Here is a 19,867-nt window from a genome sequence, read left to right on the forward strand (position 1 = left end):
CAGGACTCCCATCAGTTAACACCTACACCAAGAACTGGACAGTGAAATACCTGCCACTAAGACCCATAAACATCTGTCATCACAAAGTGCTATCATTTTATATATTGTCCGATAAGCAAGGTTTGAAAGGTTCTGAATTTTTCAATTGAACGTTTCACTGGTTTTGTGCTACTCGCTCAACAAGCAGGCCGACAGTACTGAAGGCTTCAGCTCACATTTCTCAGATTGGCACCGTCAGTAGTCACTGTGGCTTGTTCTGGCTCAGTTCTACGATTCCCTGAGAAGTTGTTATAAACTGATAGCTAACTACTGAGTTAGGAAGTAAGCTTTAAGACAGGAAGGAAAGCTGAACATGGAAGATTTCGGTAAGTCCAGCTCTAGGGAGCCAGAGGGATTACCAACAGCTCTAGGGTAACCTGTGCTACGTGGCAAATTCCATAACAGAAGATCCCATTCCAAAAAAGATCGGATTGTTTTCAAAGGCCACACTTCTAGGTTGTCTTCCCAACATGTCACCCACGGAAATGAAAACACAAACTGTCCCTTTTAATTCACTTTAGACTTTAGTCTCAACGGGTACTAACAAGTTTGGTTTTTTTTAATTCTAAGTTTGTAGCTGGGCATGGTGATATATGCCCACTGCCCCAGCACTCAGACAGCAGAGGGGTAAGAGAAAGAGTTGGAAGATCAAGAAAGGCCTGGCCTATGATACTTTGTCTCAGAAGTCTAAGAGGTATTCCGCTGAGGCAGTTCAGGTTGAGGGCTGGCTTCTCTTATAGAACGTTGGTGATGAGCGTCTTGCACAAACATGAAGGGGTTCACCTCTCACTCTGGCTCCTTGACAGTGTCTTGAAAGTGCAGCTGCAAGACAGGGATTAAAATATATGCACACACCAAAATGTCACTCTAAAGAAAATATGAAAATAGATACTTCTCACCCCCTGCCCCCGCTCATTAACTAAATTAATTTTAAAAAGCACGATCATTCACAAGCCCTTTACATGTGAAAAGCAGGTATGCATCTAGCCTTCCCGGATTATAAATCTATTCAAGCTACTATTCAAGTAGCAAAACATAATGGTAGTATACATAATTTTTGCCCAAAAAAAAGCCCAAAATGTATAACTGAGTGGCTTTCTGGGATGCAGAGTCCACAAAGAAAGCACCCAGACCCACAGTTTGTTTCTTTTGAATTATACTTATTGCTGAGCATGGCGGTGCATGCCTTTAATTCCATCACTCCAGAGACAGAGGCAGATAGATCTCTAAGGTCAGCCTGGTTTCTTGTTAGCCAGGGATATGCAATGAGACACTGCCTCCGACAAAAACAGAAACATACAAACATTTCTTTATGGTGTGTGGTCAGGAGTGAGTGTGTGAAAGTCAGAGGAGTCAATTCTGTTCTTCCAACATCATGGGGGTCCCAGGGATCAAACTAAGGTCATCAGGCTTGGTGGTAAATCCTTATAACCACTGAGCTGCCTTGTCTGGCCCTATCTGCTCATGCTCCCTTAAGCTAAGCCTGGCCAGGATGTGTCTGTCCACAGTCTTTCCTTCTTCAAGTAGGACCTTAAACTGAGCACAGAGGGACTCTCTGTAGCCTATCCTTCGGCCTCAGAGGTAGGAAGTGCTGGGATAACAGATGGCAGCTGCTAGGCTGGGCAGTCTTCTACTGAGCATCTGGGGGTTGTACTACCCCACAGTATCTTCCTATATGATTATCTACCCACAGCCTTTGCTTGAGGAGGGCAACTGGTTTCGGAAGAAACCCCATGCACTCCTTACTGCAAATAGCATTTCTTAATTCTTTTCTTTTCTGTTGTGCCAATAAGCACTCATCAAAAATAGAACATAGTATGTTTTATTAAAAAAACATATTAGAACTTGTTAATCGATTAAAGATTAATTTGGTCTCGGAGGCAGACATAGTTGGATCTCTGTAAATTTAAGACCAGCCTGGTCTACATAGCAAGTTTCAGGCCAGTCCAGGCTACATAGTGAGGTTCTATCTCAAAAAACAAAGAAACAAAGAAAGAAAGAAACAAAATAGCAGCAGGGTAAACTTGGTGTGAAATTCTGAACTGCTAGAATGTATGGGTGGCTCAATGACACAAAGTCCTCCAACAGGCAAGAAGGTCAAACAGTCTTTTAATGCACATTCCTGTAACACGGAGGTAAGAAAATAAGCACTGGCATTCCTAGCCTGCAGTATAGTGAGGGCTCTGGATAACAATCTCTTAGTTAAGCAGGCATACCTACCTGAGACTTTACTGGAGTTACATGGGCATGGAACAGGAAGTGACTCCTTCATTTCTGTGGCCACAGCCCCTGGCAGAGCTGGTGAGGTTCTGGAGCTCGCAGGTATCCGGGTTTCCCGACACAGCAGGCAGCTTCTTGCTTGTTGGTTATTCCCGAAGCAGCAGCTCATCGTCCACAGCCTACTCTGGTGATGTAGCACCTTGGAGTTTTGTTTTTGGCACAGAGTCTCATGTAGCTACCCTTAAACTCCCTATGTATCTAAGATTGACCTTGAACTTCTGATCATCCTGCCTACACACCTGAAGATCTGGGATCACAGATATGTGTCACCATATCCAATTTATGTAGTTTGGTGGATCAAACCCAGGGCTTCCTGCATGTTGAACTCCATCCTAGGCCCTAGATCTATTTCTTCAGGAAAAAAAAAAAAAGTCTCAAAGCATCCCAAAGAGTCTATGAGCCGTCTATACTCTCTAATCCCCTTCATGTAAAGAATGAGAAGCTTCTTACAGAACATCCCATCACCTACAACCAAGAATTGTGACTCAGAAAGGATTTGTCTAGTACAGGGGCATTGAACACGGGCTAGCATGGGGCTGTAGCTCAGGGCACAGTATGTCTTTTTCTTCCTTTGCTCGCTTTCTCTCTCTCTCTCTCTCTCTCTCTCTCTCTCTCTCTCTCTCTCTCTCTCTCTCTCTCTCTCTCTCTCTTTTGAGGCAAGGTTTTGTCATAGAGCTCAAACTCATGGCAGTCCCCCTGCCTTAGACTTCCCAATGCTAGGATTCATGGGCATTCACTACCAAACCCATGAAAGGTACATGCTCAGTGGGTACAAAGTCATGTATAGGTTTGAAGTCCCACCACCACAAAAAGAGGGATGGGGCCAGCATGGTGCAGGAGAAAGGATTCAATGAGACCTCTTACCACTTCAGCCTAAGGTACCAGAGAACATGATAGCATGACTTCAGAGTGCTAGCTGTTCACTCCTTCCTACTCACGCTGAGTTACAAAGAGTAACAGTGGCTCAGATTGAGAAATGCCCAAATCTGGAGCCTCAAAGAACTGAAAGACAACTACAGATGTCCTCCCAACTGAACTGGGAGTAAGCCTAGGCTCTGGGAACTGCAGTTTCCTCAACCTTCCCAAGATCTCTCCCTTAAGGGTTTCCGTGCTGGGCTGGGGGGATGGCTCAGCAGGTAAGAGCACTTAGTGGTCTTTGAGAAGATGGAGGTTTAATTTTCAGCACCCACATGGTGACTCACAACCATCTGTCACTCCAACCCCAGGGGATCTCACGTTCTTTTCTGGCCTCCCTGGACACCAGGCACACACATTATGCACAGATATATATATGCAGGCAAAACATCCATACCCACAAAATAAAAATAACTGGGGCTGGAGAGACGGCTCAGCGGTTAAGAGCACTGACTGCTTTTCCAGAGGTCCTGAATTAAATTCCCAGCAACCACATGGTGGCTCACAACCATCTGTAATGGGATCTGATGCTTTCTTCTGGTGTGTGTCTGAAAACAGCTACAGTGTGCTCATATAAATAAAATAAACCTTAAAAAAAAAATTCTTCCCAGTGATAATAATCATCCAAGGGAGAAAAGACCCAGTGAAAGGTACTGTCATCCCATCCAAACCTATAACCTAAAAAAAAGAGCCTTGAGTTAAGACCCTGGAGAAAGAGAGAGCACAGAGGCCGACAGACAGATGAGATTCTTTCTCCAAAACTGTCTACAGAGGATGTCACTCAGTGGTGGAGCGCTTGCCCAGAACTCAGACAGCTCAATTCAATCCTCACCATCAGAAAATCAGAAAAAACAAAACAAATCCGTATTTAAATCTTGCTGGAATCATACCTGTAGCCCAGTGTTCAGGCTTACACCTGTAATCCCAACCCTTGCAAGGCTACAGTGGGAGAACTGCCATAAGTCCAAGGTTAGCCCAGGCTCTGCAGAGAGTCCCCAGTCAGCCTGAGCCTGTCTAATAATAATAATAATAATAATAATAATAATAATAATAATAATAATAAATCAAGATACCTGCTTGAGGAACTAGCTGGCAAAAACAAAACAAAGAAAACATGATCCTGCCTGCAAAACAATGCCTGCAGCTGTTGGCTAAACCAAGCCTTGAGCCTGAAGCCTGCAGCAGTAGAACATAGGCTAAAGCTGCCAGACAAGTAGAATACCCTTCCTAAAGTCCATTCAGATATGTCCCCAAACATCTGTAGACAATAATTATAGGACAGAACCCAGACCTCTGAGGACACTGGGACAAAGAAGCTACTCTCAGAACTGCCAACCAGGGAATGCCTGATGGGCAAGCAAGGGGACAATCATACCTTACAGCAGAAAGGCCACTGTTCTTGCCAAACAATATCTTTTTTAGGTGATAAAGATCAGCTATCCTGTTCTAATTGTTTCTCCTCCTCTTCCTTCTCCTCTTAAGTTTCTTATAGTTCTGGAGGTTGGTGATAGCCTCGCTCATGGTAGGCAAGAGCTGTCCTGCTGAGCTACCTCCCAGCCTTCCTCTAAACTTCCTATCTTGCTGCAGTTTCCCTGGCCCAGGCATCTTTTATGTGGTGTTCTCAGGGCAGAAAACACAAGGAGCCATGGTCTAACCCGATGGAGAGGGCGACAGAGTAATATCGTGGTCTTGGGCTCATGTGCAGTGATGATGGGTGAGCTTCTCCTTGGAGTGGGAGGATGAGAGTCTCTGACTCAGGAGAGCACAGAAAGAACTTTAGATGAGAAGCAAAGTCGAATGAGGTTGACTTAAGACTGAAAGTGTGGGGTATTCAGCTTGCAGAGGGCATCGAGGAACAGCAGTGTGACCTGCGGTAGGAGGCCCTGGTCTAAAGCTGCCACACAGGACATCCTCTGAAAGTCCACTCAGGCATGTTCCTGAACATTGGTGGACAGTCAAAATATAGGAGATACAAATTCAAATCTGCTGAGTTCTTCTGGAATGTTCCTCAAGTCCTTTTTCCTGTCCTTCCCCACTGCCATGATAGCCAGAGGATAAAACCACACACTGAGGACAGCAGAGTAGCAGAACAGAGATTTCTGCACCACTCCTAGATTTCCTTAGCCAAAGGGGGAGACTTCCTGTTAGTTTCTATCATTGTCACTGGTTTTCTAGAACATGAGTGACTGTTCTAGAAACAGTAACTGTTCTAGTGACAGAAGCAACTGTTCTGAGGCACAGAGGCCACTCAACTGAAACCTAGAGGGAAGGGTGCTAAAAAGCAGTCCAAAGTCACCAGAAACACTGGGGTCAAAGTGGCTTTTTCAGAATATCAAAGACAGATTTGCTAAGAGAGAAAGATAAGCACCCCTGAAAGGAAGCCATCCTCAGAGTGACAGCAGGTTACCCTCAAGCCACCCTCAGAGCTCTTTGTCCTAGCCAATGTCAGTGTCCAGAAATTATGGGATGTGGCCCTTGGACCACTAACAGAAAGAAAGAACAGTGGGAGGAGTGGCTGGGTTTGTTTTTGTCCTTTTCTGGGAGATTTCAATCCTTAAATATCCATGTCAAAAGATAAAAACTTGTGTTCTCACTTAAAAGTCTCTTCCTTTATTCCAAATGTGCTTTAAAGTATTTATTGAGTGGAGAGAAAAGAAAGGATGTTGAAAGATGAAATAGATGTTGAATCAACGGTTTTCTTCCAAGTTCTGGCAGACATCAGGACTTTATGTGTCTGTTCAAAAGAAGTATGCTTGCATTTTAAACATATCTTCCTTTATTCCGAATGTTCTCTTACTTACAAATACATTATTTTACTTTTTAAAGGTATGATTAGCTCATCAGAGACTATAAATTATAAACATGTTCCCTAGTAAGATTAATATAAATGATCATATAAAAATTACAAGTAAATTTGAAATAAATCACTGTGCCAGAATGAAGGCAATTATGTGGTATTTGAGAACTGTTCACCCATGAAATTTTTGGAGAACATTTCAATTTTCTTTAATGTAAATTTCTCTACTCCTTCAAATATATAGAAATATAGCATGAATTATAATCATCTGAATGAAGATAGACTGCATTCAAAATGAAGATGGATATCAATTCATAAAGGTTTATTTCCCTAAACAAACAAAGAAACAAAATTACATACGTGGCTCAAACTTCAGCTCTCCCGCTGGCCCTGATGGAGCAATGCCTTGTTGAAGTTTCTTCTGTTCCAGCTGCTGTACGGCCTGGGAAGTAGAAACAAAATATAAAGGTACTGCTTGATATTTTGGGTCATAGATGCAATCTTTGGCTAGGCTTAACAACCTGAGTCTTTTTTCTAGAACACTCTCCTATCATACCCTGGATATGAATGCTGGGTGAATGTTGTCTGACTTCACATAGACTCAGAGCGGAAGGTAGCTCGTGAGATGGGCTTTAAGGCAGAGTCCACTGTGGGTCATCGGTTCCCTGGGGGTCCCTAGCAGCTCTTCCTCCAGCCTGAGGGTGTGCCAGTTACTTTCATACACATTCAGTTACCCCTCTGACAAAGATCTAACCTCACAGTCTCCCAGCTCTGTGGTGCATACCTCCAGTCCCAGCACTGGGGAGGAGAGGCCAGAAGGTCAAGAGATCAAGACTATCTTCACTATACAGAGTTTGAGGCCAGCCCTAACTACAGGAAACCTTGTCTCAAAAGCCAATTAAAACAATCAATTTGGTCTCTTGGGTAGATCTGCTTTATGAGAATTATTAAGTAATGATTTTCCTTACTCAAGGATTAAATAATGCTGTCCCGAAACACTCACAGTTGCTTAACATACCTAGTTTGTTTTTTTGTTTTGTTTTGTTTTGTTTTGTTTTGTTTTGTTTTGTTTTACATGAATGTCGGGTAATCCCCATAAGTTTTTAGAAAAGGCAACCTGGTCCCTTAACAAACTGTAATCAAGATTTGAAACAAGGTTGAGAGGGCCTTCTAAACAATACTGGTTTTTTTAATCCAGTCTGGCCAGCTGATGACACTCCTGCTTGGCTCTGTTCTTGGGGCTGTGCATCGTTAACGCTCTGGTCTCATTCACTGGGAAAGGTCTAATAGCCTTAAAGTTACCGGTGGCAGAGTTTGGGGTATAAACAGGTAGGGCAAGTCTCTGACCAGGCAATAAGGAAACCCACCTAAGATTACTTAAGGAGATTTTAGTCTTTTAATGGCCCTGCTAATGATGTTCAAATGCAGAAGCTCCAGGTGAAGCTTTGACCATCAGAAAGCACAGTAAGACAGAGCCAGGGTAGGATGAGTAACATTGACTGTAAACTTGACAAGAGAAGGTCTACAGCTATCTAGAAGATAAAGCTCAGGGCGTGTCTGTGAGGAACTTTCCAGATTGAGTCAATGGGTGTGGGAAAAGCTACTGTATGTATGGGTGTTGCCGTTCCGTGGATTGGGGTCCTGGACTGCATAAAAAGGAGAGAGCAAGCCAGGTACCTCCCTCCAGCTGTCTTTGCTCCCTGATTACAAATACAGCACAACCAGGTGCCTCATTACTACCCAGCATGCCTTCCTTCCACGACAGGCTGCACCCTCAACTGTAAGCCAAAACAAACCCTCCTTCCTGTAAGTTAAATCCCACCTGGTACTGTCACAGCAACACAGAGTGTAACCAATACAATTTGTCTCCATGAGTTTTCACCCCACCCTAATCTTGTTTATCTTGAAGACAAAGCATGTGTAGGTCAGAAGGTCCCCTCAGATGGGCTGACAAAACTGGCTGAATCCAAGATGGCTGTCAGAGTGAATGTCAGACAGCCTCTGAGTTCCTATCATGCCATAGGCATGCTGAAGGACACACCTCTCAGGGCCAGGACAGTTGGCGAGTGTCGTGGAAGGAGCCATAACAGGAACAAAAAGAGGTGGCGCCCAGATTTCTGGAAAATCTATACTTATACCCAGAAAGGACATGGACATCCCTTTTGTTAGGCCAGAGGTTTGGGGACAAAGCCAGGATGGCATGGGCTAAGAGGTCCCTACCCCTGTCTTCTGACCGGGAACCTGTGCTTCCAAAAGCCTGTGCAAAATACTGGACAAAGCCAGCTCCTAGTTCCAGGTTCCAAAGTGACCAATGGCCCTAAATTCACCCCAGTACCTCACTATTGCACCACTGCCTCCCTCCCCTCCCCTTTAAGAAGCCCCTACCCTAACCCCCCCGCAGACTGGGAAAGTTGATTACTCATTTTGCCTCACTTTTCCTGCTCTTGGCCAAAGATAAAAGTTGTTTGCATTGCTCAGCTAGCGTGACACGTTCTCAATGATCCCACAACTCCAAAACTGAAAACGTGTATCAAAACTAGTTTCAAAACACACAAAAATTTAAAATGTGACAGCTTAGTAGTTCATCAAGGCATACTATAAAAACACAAGGTGCCGGGTGTGGTGGCGCACGCCTTTAATCCCAGCACTCAGGAGGCAGAGGCAGGCGGATTTCTGAGTTCGAGGCCAGCCTGGTCTACAAAGTGAGTGCCAGGACAGCCAGGGCTACACAGAGAAACCCTGTCTCGAAAAACCAAACCAAAAAAAAAAAAAAAAAAAAAAAAAAAACACAAGGTTAGCTTGATATTAAGGATCGGAAGTTCCAGGCCAACCCTGGCTACCTGAGAACTTGGAATAAATGAATAATCAAAACACCACCACCACAAGATGGTTATGGTGCACGCCTTTAGTCCCAGGACTCTAGAAGCAAAAGCAGATGGATCTCTGGAGGCCAGCTAGCCTGGTCTACACATCAAATTCCAGGGCGGCTAAGATAACATAGAGAACATAGAGTTTGAGCCAACCTGATCTACATAGTGAGTCCCAAGACAGACAAAGCTACACAGAGAAACCATGTCTCTTTGGGTTCTTTGTTTTGGTGGTGGTGGTGGTTTGGAGTTTTGCTTTGTTTTCTTTTGGAAGGGGGGGTTGGTGGTTTGTTTATTTGTTTTAATCTTTGTTTTTGTGAGACAGAGTTTCTCTGTATAGCCCTACCTGTCTTGGAACAAGCTCTGTAGACCAGGCTGACTTTAAACTCACAGAGATTCACCTGCCTTTGCCTCCTGAGTACTGAGATTAAAGGCATATACTGCCATCACCCAGAAACCCTGTCTCAAAAAAGCAAAATATGTATGTAAGTAAGTAAATAAATAAATAAGTAGCACAAAAAACATGAGCTTTTGGCAAAGCATCTAACATCTGGCTTGGATTTCTTGTCCCACTGGAGACCAAGCCCAGGGATGCTGACATGCTAAGAACACTCCCTGCCTCTGAGCTATACCTCCAGCCCCCAATTTGGGGTTTGTTTGTTGCTTGTTTTTGTTTATTTGAGACAGGTTTTACTCTGTGACACAAATGGTAGCTGGGCTCAAGCAATCCTCCTGTCTCAGGCCCTTGGACTCCAGACATGCCCTGAAAGTCCCTGCAAGCCACACCCCTTGGTGTCTACCTGATGATACTCCTGCTTCTGCGCCTCGAGGTGGTCGTGCTGCCGCTGCAGATCCTCCTTCTGCTTCTGCAGCTCTTCTGCCCTCTTCTTAAGCTCGTTCTCTTGAATAGCAATAATGCTTTCATACTCTTTAAGCTCGTCCTCGGTGAATAACTGCTGCTGGTCCAGTGTCTAAAGGAAAGGGAAGTAAAGAAATGGCCAGGAGCACAGAGATGTTTGTGCTCAGCCTGAAAATTCCAGAGTCACCACTGTACAAAAGAATAATATATGTAACACACTTTGGGGCAAAATAATAAAATACATGTTAACAAGGCATGGTGGTTCATCCCTATAATGGCCTCCAGTTCAAAGTCAGCTCGAGCTAGAGTGAGTTCCAGTCCAGCCTGGGCCATAAAATCCTCTCAAAATACAAAACAAACAAGTGAAAAGGATGCATGCCCAAGTTAGTTGATATGGCATCCAGAACATCCTGGGCTACGAGCGACCAGAAGTGAGTGGGAGTGAATGGGTGGGCGGGTGGGTAAACAGAAACGAACGATGGGAGAAAAAAGTATGCTTATCGGTCATTTCTTTTTAACTAATTGATTTGCTATATTTTAAATATTTATTTTATGTTATGTGTACATGTGTGCGTGACTGAGTATATTTATGGTACCATATGCATGCCTGGTGCCTGTAGAGGCCAGAAGAGGGTGCTGAATCCTATAGAACTGGAAGTATAGGCAATTGTAAGTCACCTTGTGCGTATAGGAAACCCAGCCAAGGTTCTCCACAGGAGCAGCAAATGTCCTTAACCACTGGGCGGTCCCTCCAACTCCTGTTCATACTTTTAAAAACTGTTTCCTTTCTGATCTTTGGAGACAGAGTCTCATATAGTTCAGGAAGGCCGTAAACTTGCTGTGTACCTGGTGATGACACCTTGACCCTGATCGTACTGCCTCCACCTTCTATGTGCTGAGATATAGGCACACATGACGGCACATGGACTATATGTCCTTTATATTTATTTGTGTTACTGGAGACCGAACATAGGTAGGACCCTGCACACGACCATGGCGTATTCCTGAGCTACACTCCCCACTTCCCTTTTTACCACCACCACTCTCTTTTCACTTTCTGCTTTGACAAGGTTTTACCAATTTGCCCAGGGTGGCCCTGAACTAATTCTGTAGCTCAGGGATAGCCTTGAATTTAGAGCAGTGTTCCTATCTCAGTCTCTGGAGAGTACCTGGGCCAATAGATTTACATCACCATTTGAGCTTCTTCTATAGATGGAGAGTAGAGGTGGCTGAACAATGCATAGGCCAGAGAAGACATGGGTGTCCTACTCTATCTCTTTAGACAGGGTCTTTGAACTTGGAGCTAGTCTGGCTGACCGCAAATCCCAGCAGTCCTCCCCCTTTGCCCCTCCCCCAGCTGCAGGATTACAGGTGTGTGTGACCACGCCTGACTTTTCACGTGGATTCTGCAGATTTGAACACCAGTTCTCACACTTGCACACCAAACATTCTGACCCCCTGAGCTATCCTCCCAGGCCCCAGCTTCTTTTATAATAGCAATAAAATATTGGAGGACAGGTCCAGGGGCTTATGCTTGTAATCCCAGCCCTCAGGAGACTGAGGCAGGAAGGCTATTTCAAGGGTGAGGTTGAAACACAGTCTCAGAAAACAAAAACATGATGGTGCATGCCTGTGATCACAGCACGTGGGAGGTGAGGCAGGGAAATCTGTTAAGGCCATCCTTGGCTACAAGGCCATCCTTGGCTACATGAGACATAGCTTCAAACAACAGTCATGAAAATGTATCTATACAGTGTAACAGCTGACTTTCCTACTTACACCCCAGTTACTGAAATAACGACCCCTAGTTAAATTATTTATGAAAAAATGCCTAGATAAGCTTGATCTTATTCCCCAACTAGCTTATAACTTAATTAATCTGTTTATTCTATTCTATGAATGCTACATGGCTAGTTGTCTCTCTCAGTTTTTTAATGCATCTGTCTCCTCAGATTTCCAGGCAAATCTGTTCCTGCACCTAACTCTATCCTGGAGTCCTCTCTTCCTACAAGAATTTCCACCGATTACTTCCTTATGCTAATAGGCCATCAGCTTTTTATTGACTGGTGATGCTTCCACACCGTACACAAGACAGTCTCTCTACAGTAAAGACAGCTCAGTGGGTCCTTTAATTTAATCCTAAAATGTACCTATGTTTTAATTTTTCAGTGGTGATTTTATTTTTTTTAAAGATTTATTTATGTATATGAATGAGTATACTGTTGCTGTCTTCAGACACACCAGAAGAGGGCATCAGATCTCATTACAGATGGCTGTGAGCCACCATGTGGTTGCTGGGAATTGAACTCAGGACCTCTGGAAGAGCAGTCAGTGCTCTTAACCGCTAAGCCATCTCTCCAGCCCTCAGTGGTGATTTTATATTTAGCAAATGTATACTTTTTAAAAGGTTTCTAATTTGAGCAGTTCGGAACACTGGCCACTCTTGCAAAGGACCCAGGTTCGGTCCCTAGAACCCCCATGATGGCTCACAATTGTCTATAAGTCCAATTCCAGGAAATTGGATACCCATTTTCCACCTCTTCAGGCACCAAGTATGCACAGGGTATACATGTATGTATACAGGCACAGATACACATAAAATAAAAATAAATAAATCCTTTTTTTAAAAAAAAGATTTCTAATTTTACACAGTATGATCATAAAAAAGATAAATTGCTAGAACGTTTTCCAAGGAGACAAGGAACTATTATTTTATAGTGACACTTTATATCAAGCATGAATACTGTAAAATTACACAAACAAACATAATGAGGAATGACAGTTAAAGCAGGACCCAATGGGACAGAGCTTCTAGAACCTCATGTCCCTGTAAAGTTGGCCTTGTTACCTCCCAGCTATCAGGCTCCAGGAATTCTTTCTTCTCTGTAGCTCTAAGGAATTCCTCCAGAGTCACCAATCGGTCTTTGTTGTTATCAATCTGATTAGAGGGAAATACAAAGGCAACATAAATAAATCTTCCATATTTTTAAGGTATAAATCTTCTTAGGAATGCTACTTTGTAAACATTCAGCTAATTATTATTATTATTATTAGGAACAGGTTAACATACACAGAAACAGGAAGGAAAATGAAGAAAAGTACTCCATTTTCATAGAATAAAGAAAAACATCTTCCTCTTCTATCAGAATTAAAACTTGAAAATGCAAGCTATCCATCTACCTGATATGCTCAAGACCAGCACACTGGCTGGTTAGGTTGTTCTGGCCAGTGCCTTCACCACAATAAATATAATCCAGCTAGACCCAAGTGCTTAGACAAGAAAAATCCACCACTCAGGAACAGCTGTAAAAGCCAAGAATAAAGCAGGTAAGGTTAAGATGCTCAACATACTGGTTGCTCAGGCATGGGGATATGCTTCCCAAGACAGGGCCTCAGTATGTATGGATCTGGCTATGAAGACCAGTTTGGCCTGACCTTCTGGTGGTTCTTCTGCCTCTGCCTATCAAGTGCTGAGATCAGAGGCATGTGTGGTGGTCTAAAGAAGAATGGTTCCCATAGGCTCATATATTTAAAAGCTTTGTCACAGGGATGGCAACAGTGGCACTATCTGAGAAGGATTAAGAGGCGTGCCTATGTTGGAGTGGACGTGGCCTTGTTGGAGGAAGTGTGTCACTGGAAGTGGACTTTGAGGATTCAAAAACCCAAGCCAGACCCAGTGTCTCACTCTTTCTGTCTGCAGATCATGATGTAACTTTCAATTACTCCTCCCACACCATGTCTGCCATATGTGCCATTATGTTCTCTGCCATGATCATTCATTCGTGTGTGTGTGTGTGTGTGTGTGTGTGTGTGTGTGTATGTGTGAGAGAGAGAGAATTGTCTTGGCCATGGTGTCTCTTCAAAGTAACAGAGCAATGACTAAGACAGTGTGTATGTACCACCACACCTGATCTGCCTGATTCAACTCTTTTTTTTAAGAAATATATCTAAACCATACTACAAATATATCTAAGCAGAAGTCAGTGGCCTCTCTAAGTCCTCTTCAATGCACAGTGTACAGTTCTTGGCAAACTCAATTACAATGGTGAACTTTAATGACCAAACAAATTCATTTGACACTGGGGCTATAAGACAGGGTCTCATTGGCAGTCCAGGCTAACCTCCACTCTACAGAGGCCCCAGTTCAGCACTGAAAGAGCAATAGTCCCAAGGAAACCACTGAAGCCAAACAGCAGCTACCCTGGGGCTGGAGAGAAGGCATAGCACTTAAGAGCATTTACTGTACTTGAAGAAGACTGGGGTTCAATTCCCAGAACCCTCTTGGTGGTCACAACTTCCTGTACTTCTACTTCCGGTCTATAGAGCACATGCGCTGATAGAGGGTGTTGTGGTCACCCAAGGAATGGACGAGAGCATGAAGACGACCATGGCCAAGGACAGGCCCAGCCACTGACATATTCATACTGGGGATTCCAGGGACTCGAAGAAGATGGTGTGGACTGTACCAGCGTGCCAAGAGCCAACTGCTATGAGGTCACACTGCATTGGTCAGCACTGCACTGGCCAGCGCAGGATGGATGGCCCTGAGACAGAGGAGGCTACAGCACAAGCAGCATAGGTTATGGAGAAAATAAAAGATCATGTCTGCCCTCTGGTGGAGGGAGTGATCCAGTACAGAGATGAAACCTGACCAAAGAGACACAGGGGCGTCAACAGCAGGAGTCTTTGAAGAGAGAGACTAGTATTCTTCCTGTATGAAGGAAAGGGCTTTCAACAGGAGCAGTAGCCATGATTACCCACATAGCAGATGCAAGGCAAAATGAACGGGCAGAAAGGAAGAGGGCCTGGAGGATTTGGTGGGAAAGATGGGCTGGTTGCTCCTCTGTAAAGCACTGGAAGAAAGGGAAGAAGAAGAGGGGCATTTTGAGGTCTTAAGAACAAAGAATAGGAATGGGGGAATTAATGGACCAGGGATTAGCATGTCCAGGCAGAGGTCGTCTTAGTGATCTGGGGTCGCAGCCTGGATTTAGTGAGCCAGTTAGCATGCTTTTGCGTTAGTCTCCATCACGTGTCTCCGTTCCTGTACGGGAGCAGGCGGGTGGGTGGGGGTGCACAGCAGGGTCACACACTAGAACAAACACTGTGCCTAGGCACCTGTCCTGCTCACACCTGCCAGGCACTTAACGACAGTACCTCACAGGGTGCTGTTTCTAGAATCCCAAGTCATGGGAGAAAGAAAAACTCACTCACAAGGAAAGTTTTTTAAAAGTCAGTTGCTCTAAAAGACAGAAATTCAAATTTTAGGTCTCTGTGATGGTTTGTGTTGTTACTGTAATTATTGCTCCAATCCTATAACAAACAGGGTTCTACATCCCTGCCTTCAGCTCAGCATGTGCTGCTGAGACAGCCTGTGAGAGGTGCCATTCTCTCCTCACTGACTGGAAACACTTCAGGCAGTGGGAAGTGAGCAGACATGGGCCTTGGCACAGCTGGGCATCGGTCTTACACTCCGTGATCGGGCCTTGAGCTGCTCATGTTCCTTATGTCATCCAGTGAGGGATCGCTCCTGAAGCCTGGGAATATAGGACACGGAAGAGCCAAAGCACGCTAGGCACAAGCTCAGCTGAGCCAGCCCTACCTTCTTGTACCCTTGAAGCACATGGAAGGCAAACAAGATGTAAATACTTGGTTGTCATAATTATTAAAGTAACAGAACTCGGAGGACTTTTTAGCATAGGCTAAGTATCCATTATCCAAAATGTGGGGGAACAGAAGTGGTTTTAAATTTTAGATTTGTTTTAATTAATTAATTTTGGATGTGATCTCAGCACATGAGAGGCACTTGCAGGAGGATCTCTGTGAGTTTAAGACCAGTCTGGTCTACAAAGAGAGTTCTGGGACACCAGAGCTACACAAAGAAACCCTGTTTCAAACCTTACCCTACCCCGACCCCCATGCCAAAAATTTTTGAGATATTTGCAAAAACATAATGAGGTATCTTGGGATGGAACCAATTAAATAGGAAGTGGAACTATTAGCCTTGTTGGCTAGGTGTGGCTTTGTATGAGGAAGTGCATCACTAGGGGTGGGCTTTGAGGTCTCAGACACTCAAGTCTAGCCAGTGTGTCACTGTCACTTCCTGTTGCCTGCAGATCCAGATGTAGAATTGTCAGATTCTCCAGCACGGTGTCTGCCTGCACACTACCAAGATGATAATGGACTAAACCTTTGAACTGTAGACCAACCCCAAGTAAATGTTTTCCTTTATAAGAGTTGTCTTGGTCATGGTGTCTCTTCACAGCAATAGAAACTCTAATAAGGACAGACCCCAAAATAAAATTAATTTATGGTTCATGTATACAACTTATACATATAGCTTGAAGGCAATGTTATACAAAAAATAATTTTGTGCAAGAAACATGAAAAATTCATGGTATAGGCTTTCCCACATCTTGCATATTTATCAGTGATCAAAAAGTATTGAATTTTGGAGCATTCTGGGTTTCTGACAAGGGCTTTCCAACTCATAAAAGCTTATCTACATTTAAAAAATATTAAGTATACATCATTGTTTTTTCACTACCCCAAATGTTTATTGCTAATATATAGTAGCAGCATTGCCTTATAAAATATTTAAAGTGGCCACAAATTATTTTGTTAAGGAAATCTAGTATAATACTGTGGTCACAAATACAAAATCCAATTAAATACTTATTTTGGGGGCTGGAGAGATGACTCAGTGACTCAAGGCACTTGCTGCTCTTGCAGAGGACACAGGTTCAGTTCCCAGTACCCACATGGGCTCTCACAACTGTCTTTAATTCCAATTCCAGGAGGTAAGGAGTGTTCTTCTGTCCTTCTCAGGTACCAGGCAGGCACAAATGCACATATGTACATACAGGCAAACACTCATGCACATAAAATGAATAAATCTAAGGAAATACTGACTGCATGTTTATTCCTCCATCTTGTGATACAAATTACTGCAAGAACTTGACTAATGGAAGACTGGGGCACACCTTAACCTTACAGCATACCTCACTCATGACATGTTCTCTCATCCTGAGCCTCTCCTCTTCCATTTCTATCATATCGTCCTCTGCATTTTGTGGGTTATACACTTTCTCCAACTGAAAAAAAGAAAATGAGAAGACCTAACATTAAAGAAGATGGGGTGACCGAGGAGAACAAGGCAGACCCAACCGACTGAGGATGTTAACGACCACTTACCTCTTTTGTGAATAGTGCTTCTAATTCTTGTTCATCCAGGAATCCATCGTTGTTAACATCTAAAGTTCAATAGTTACAAATGCAAAAGCAGATTTGATTCCTTCGGAGAGTAAATACTTAAGAAACAATTACAATGGTTTGCAGTAGTTCTGAGTAAAGCGACAATCGGCTGCAGGGTGGGGCTTCAGCTTTCTCATGAGGCCTCAGATCAGTCCAGGGGACAACTATATAGTTACAGTTCATTAACATGTTTTAGAAGAGTATGTATTATCTACTTCTTTCCAAAGAGATAGAGCAGTATCTACAAGAATAAAAAAGTAGCTAAAACAAAATTTAAGCACGGTCTCGCTATATATCCCCAACTGGCCTGGTACTCACTATGTAGTCCAGGATAACCTGTGCAGTAATCCTCCTGCCTCAGCTTCCCAAGTGCGGGGATTATAGGTGTCACCACCATATCAGCTTAGTAAATTGTAGTTATGTCATGAAAAGTGTGTTAGGTATTACTTAACCAGCCACAGAACTAGCTCCAGTCTGCAGACTGCATTGGGGTAAGTCATACAATGGCTCAGTACTAAATGTGGGCAGACAGACACAACTATGATCTAAGATAGTTTCTGAGACCAGCTAATGAACTATTAATAATCTCAGTTGAAGGGAAAACTCTAAATGTAACTACTGGTTGAACTCAACAGCAAGCCATCACAGTAATCAGTTATAAGTATATCAAATACAGACTTTTCAAACAGCAGGTATAAATATCAATATTTGTATCAAATCTATTACCATGTAATTTGAAAAATGTCTTGGGGTCAAAGTCATTAGGGTCCAATCCATCAGTCTCTTCCCAAACCTCTTTTAGTTGATCTTTGCTTCCCTGTGAACCAATTTTAAGAAAGTGCTCAAAACAAAACATAATCTATGTATAGAGACTCAAAAAATACATCTGAGGAACTTTTCAGAATTAAGACTCAAGATTTTATATGCTAAACTTAGGACAAAATTCTGCTACAAAAATCATCTAGGCATGACTTCTATGAATCACAGTCCTTACGGGATGATTAACTTTGGGGTGGTCTTCATGCTTCCTCTTCATCTCTTCAAACTTAGACTCCTCTTCTTTCCTCTTCTCCTCACTCAGCGTTTTTAAATACTCTCTACGCTCGTGTTCCTTCATCATCTCGTACTTCTTAAACTCTTCATGCCGAGTCCGGTCATATTGCTCCAGATCCGCGGTAGCCTAGAGCACAACACGTGAACATCAACGTGCGAGCGAGAAGTGTTATGTGCCATTCTTTTTTCTTTCTCTCACACTATGTGTGTGGTGTGCATTCCAGTGTACATGTGTGTTCACATGTGTGTGGGCATCTGTGTGCAGGTGCATGTGAAGGCATGAGGTTGATGCTGGGGGGTCTTACTTGATGGCTCCCTACCTTATTCACTGAGGCAGGGTCTCTCAACTGAGCCCAGAGCTATCTCCCCAAAACAAAATAAAATAGCTTTTAGAAATACCCTGAGCTCTCTAACAGACGTATGGAGAGTAAAACCAACAAACACTGGACTATTCGAAGCAAGCAAAATATAAACTGATCTCAAAAAGAAGAAACTGGGTCAAATGTGGACATGGCAGGAAATGAAAGTGGTCGTCAACAGCTATTTCATTGAGTTTCATAACTGCCCAACTAAAACATCTAGCTTGTCAATTTCTCTCATAACTAATATAATAGGTCCACAAACTCTCATCTAAAACTGCCTGGGCCAACCAGATATGGTAGCTCATACTAGTATTCCCAGCATGCATGAATCCCAAACATGCATGAAATTCTGAGTTATACTCCTACACAAATACAATACATAATCATACAATAAAATAATAGTAATAAATGTTACTATTTATAATTGTAGCATATATAAAATAAATATATCCAGGTGTGGCCTTGGATTTTTAAAATACAGTGCTAAGCTTCTTGCATGATAGACAGATATTCCAATAAATGAGCCAATTTCTCCCAATCTTTTTTTTTATTACTATGACATCCAAGCTAGATGTCATAGTAATAAAATTATTAAGGGATTTTTCAAATTTTAGGGCACAGGGAGGAAGGGCAAATGGAGATGGAGAGAGAGACTTCAGTGACACCGCATTGTGCCAAGAAATACTAAGAAACACTGAGCTGACAAAGGAAACTGAGTCTCCCATAGAACCTTCGTAGGCAGGACTTCTTTACAGAGTCTAAATAAAACCTACAGATACCATGGAGACTAGCTAGTTCAAGCCTGGTTCAGTTTTCACAGAATTTGGGATTTGGAGGTGTGGATGGATGATGTGCACCATGTTAGTCCTGATATCTGTAGTGAGAAAGCTTCAAGCCCAGAGCATATGAAAGTTAGGTTCCCACTTCATTGAGATTATCTGCAAATCACAGATCCTCAAAGGAACAGAAAGACCCCGTCTTGGGGGCGTATCCTTACTGCTTTGATTAGCATATCCAAATCTCTGGATTCAAATGTGTTAGGATTCTGGTGGTTCAGGTGTTCAAACTGCTTCAGAAGAAGGTGGTGATTCATGCCAGTATCTGCAACAGCGTAAGAAAACAGCAAGTATCAGCCTCAGAGGACACCTAACAGTAACCCCTGGCTCTACACACAGGCACATATGAGTGTGCACACACTACTCATGTAAACACATGAACACATACATACCACAAATATAAAGGATGCTGTCACCTAACATAAGACCCTTCACGAGCCAACACTGAAAGCATCCTCCCATCTGTCCAGCACCTACCTTGAAGGGCATCCAGCTTAGCTTTGATAAGCATCCGCAGTCTTCCTACTTCTTGCCTCTTCAGTTCATCCAGTCTCGTCCTCACTTTGTGACTTACTAAGTCCAGCTCTTGACTCAGCCTCCCGCTCTGT

General features: G+C 43.2%; 1 protein-coding gene across 2 annotated transcripts in view; it reads right to left on the reverse strand.

The window, feature by feature from the left end:
• Positions 1-5,663: 5,663 nt before the first annotated feature.
• Nucb2 (nucleobindin 2) overlaps positions 5,664-19,867 on the reverse strand; it is a 35,572-nt gene continuing 21,368 nt past the window's right edge. Inside the window, exons 5-14 of one of the 2 annotated variants that reach the window (XM_021167821.2) lie at positions 19,737-19,863; positions 19,421-19,524; positions 18,003-18,188; positions 17,735-17,825; positions 16,949-17,007; positions 16,756-16,848; positions 12,606-12,695; positions 9,699-9,869; positions 6,392-6,473; positions 5,664-5,968 (exon numbers count right to left, since the gene is read on the reverse strand). In XM_021167821.2, the coding sequence (XP_021023480.1) occupies positions 5,961-5,968; positions 6,392-6,473; positions 9,699-9,869; positions 12,606-12,695; positions 16,756-16,848; positions 16,949-17,007; positions 17,735-17,825; positions 18,003-18,188; positions 19,421-19,524; positions 19,737-19,863 (1,011 nt within the window). In that variant the 3' untranslated portion in view covers positions 5,664-5,960. Of the gene's footprint in view, positions 5,969-6,383; positions 6,474-9,698; positions 9,870-12,605; positions 12,696-16,755; positions 16,849-16,948; positions 17,008-17,734; positions 17,826-18,002; positions 18,189-19,420; positions 19,525-19,736; positions 19,864-19,867 lie in introns of those variants that run through there. The other variant, XM_085841369.1, reaches the window with a different exon arrangement.

The sequence above is a fragment of the Mus caroli genome, unplaced genomic scaffold, assembly GCF_978045245.1.
Source record: "Mus caroli unplaced genomic scaffold, Mus_caroli_1 scaffold_8, whole genome shotgun sequence".
In the NCBI taxonomy this organism is placed as follows: domain Eukaryota; kingdom Metazoa; phylum Chordata; class Mammalia; order Rodentia; family Muridae; genus Mus; species Mus caroli.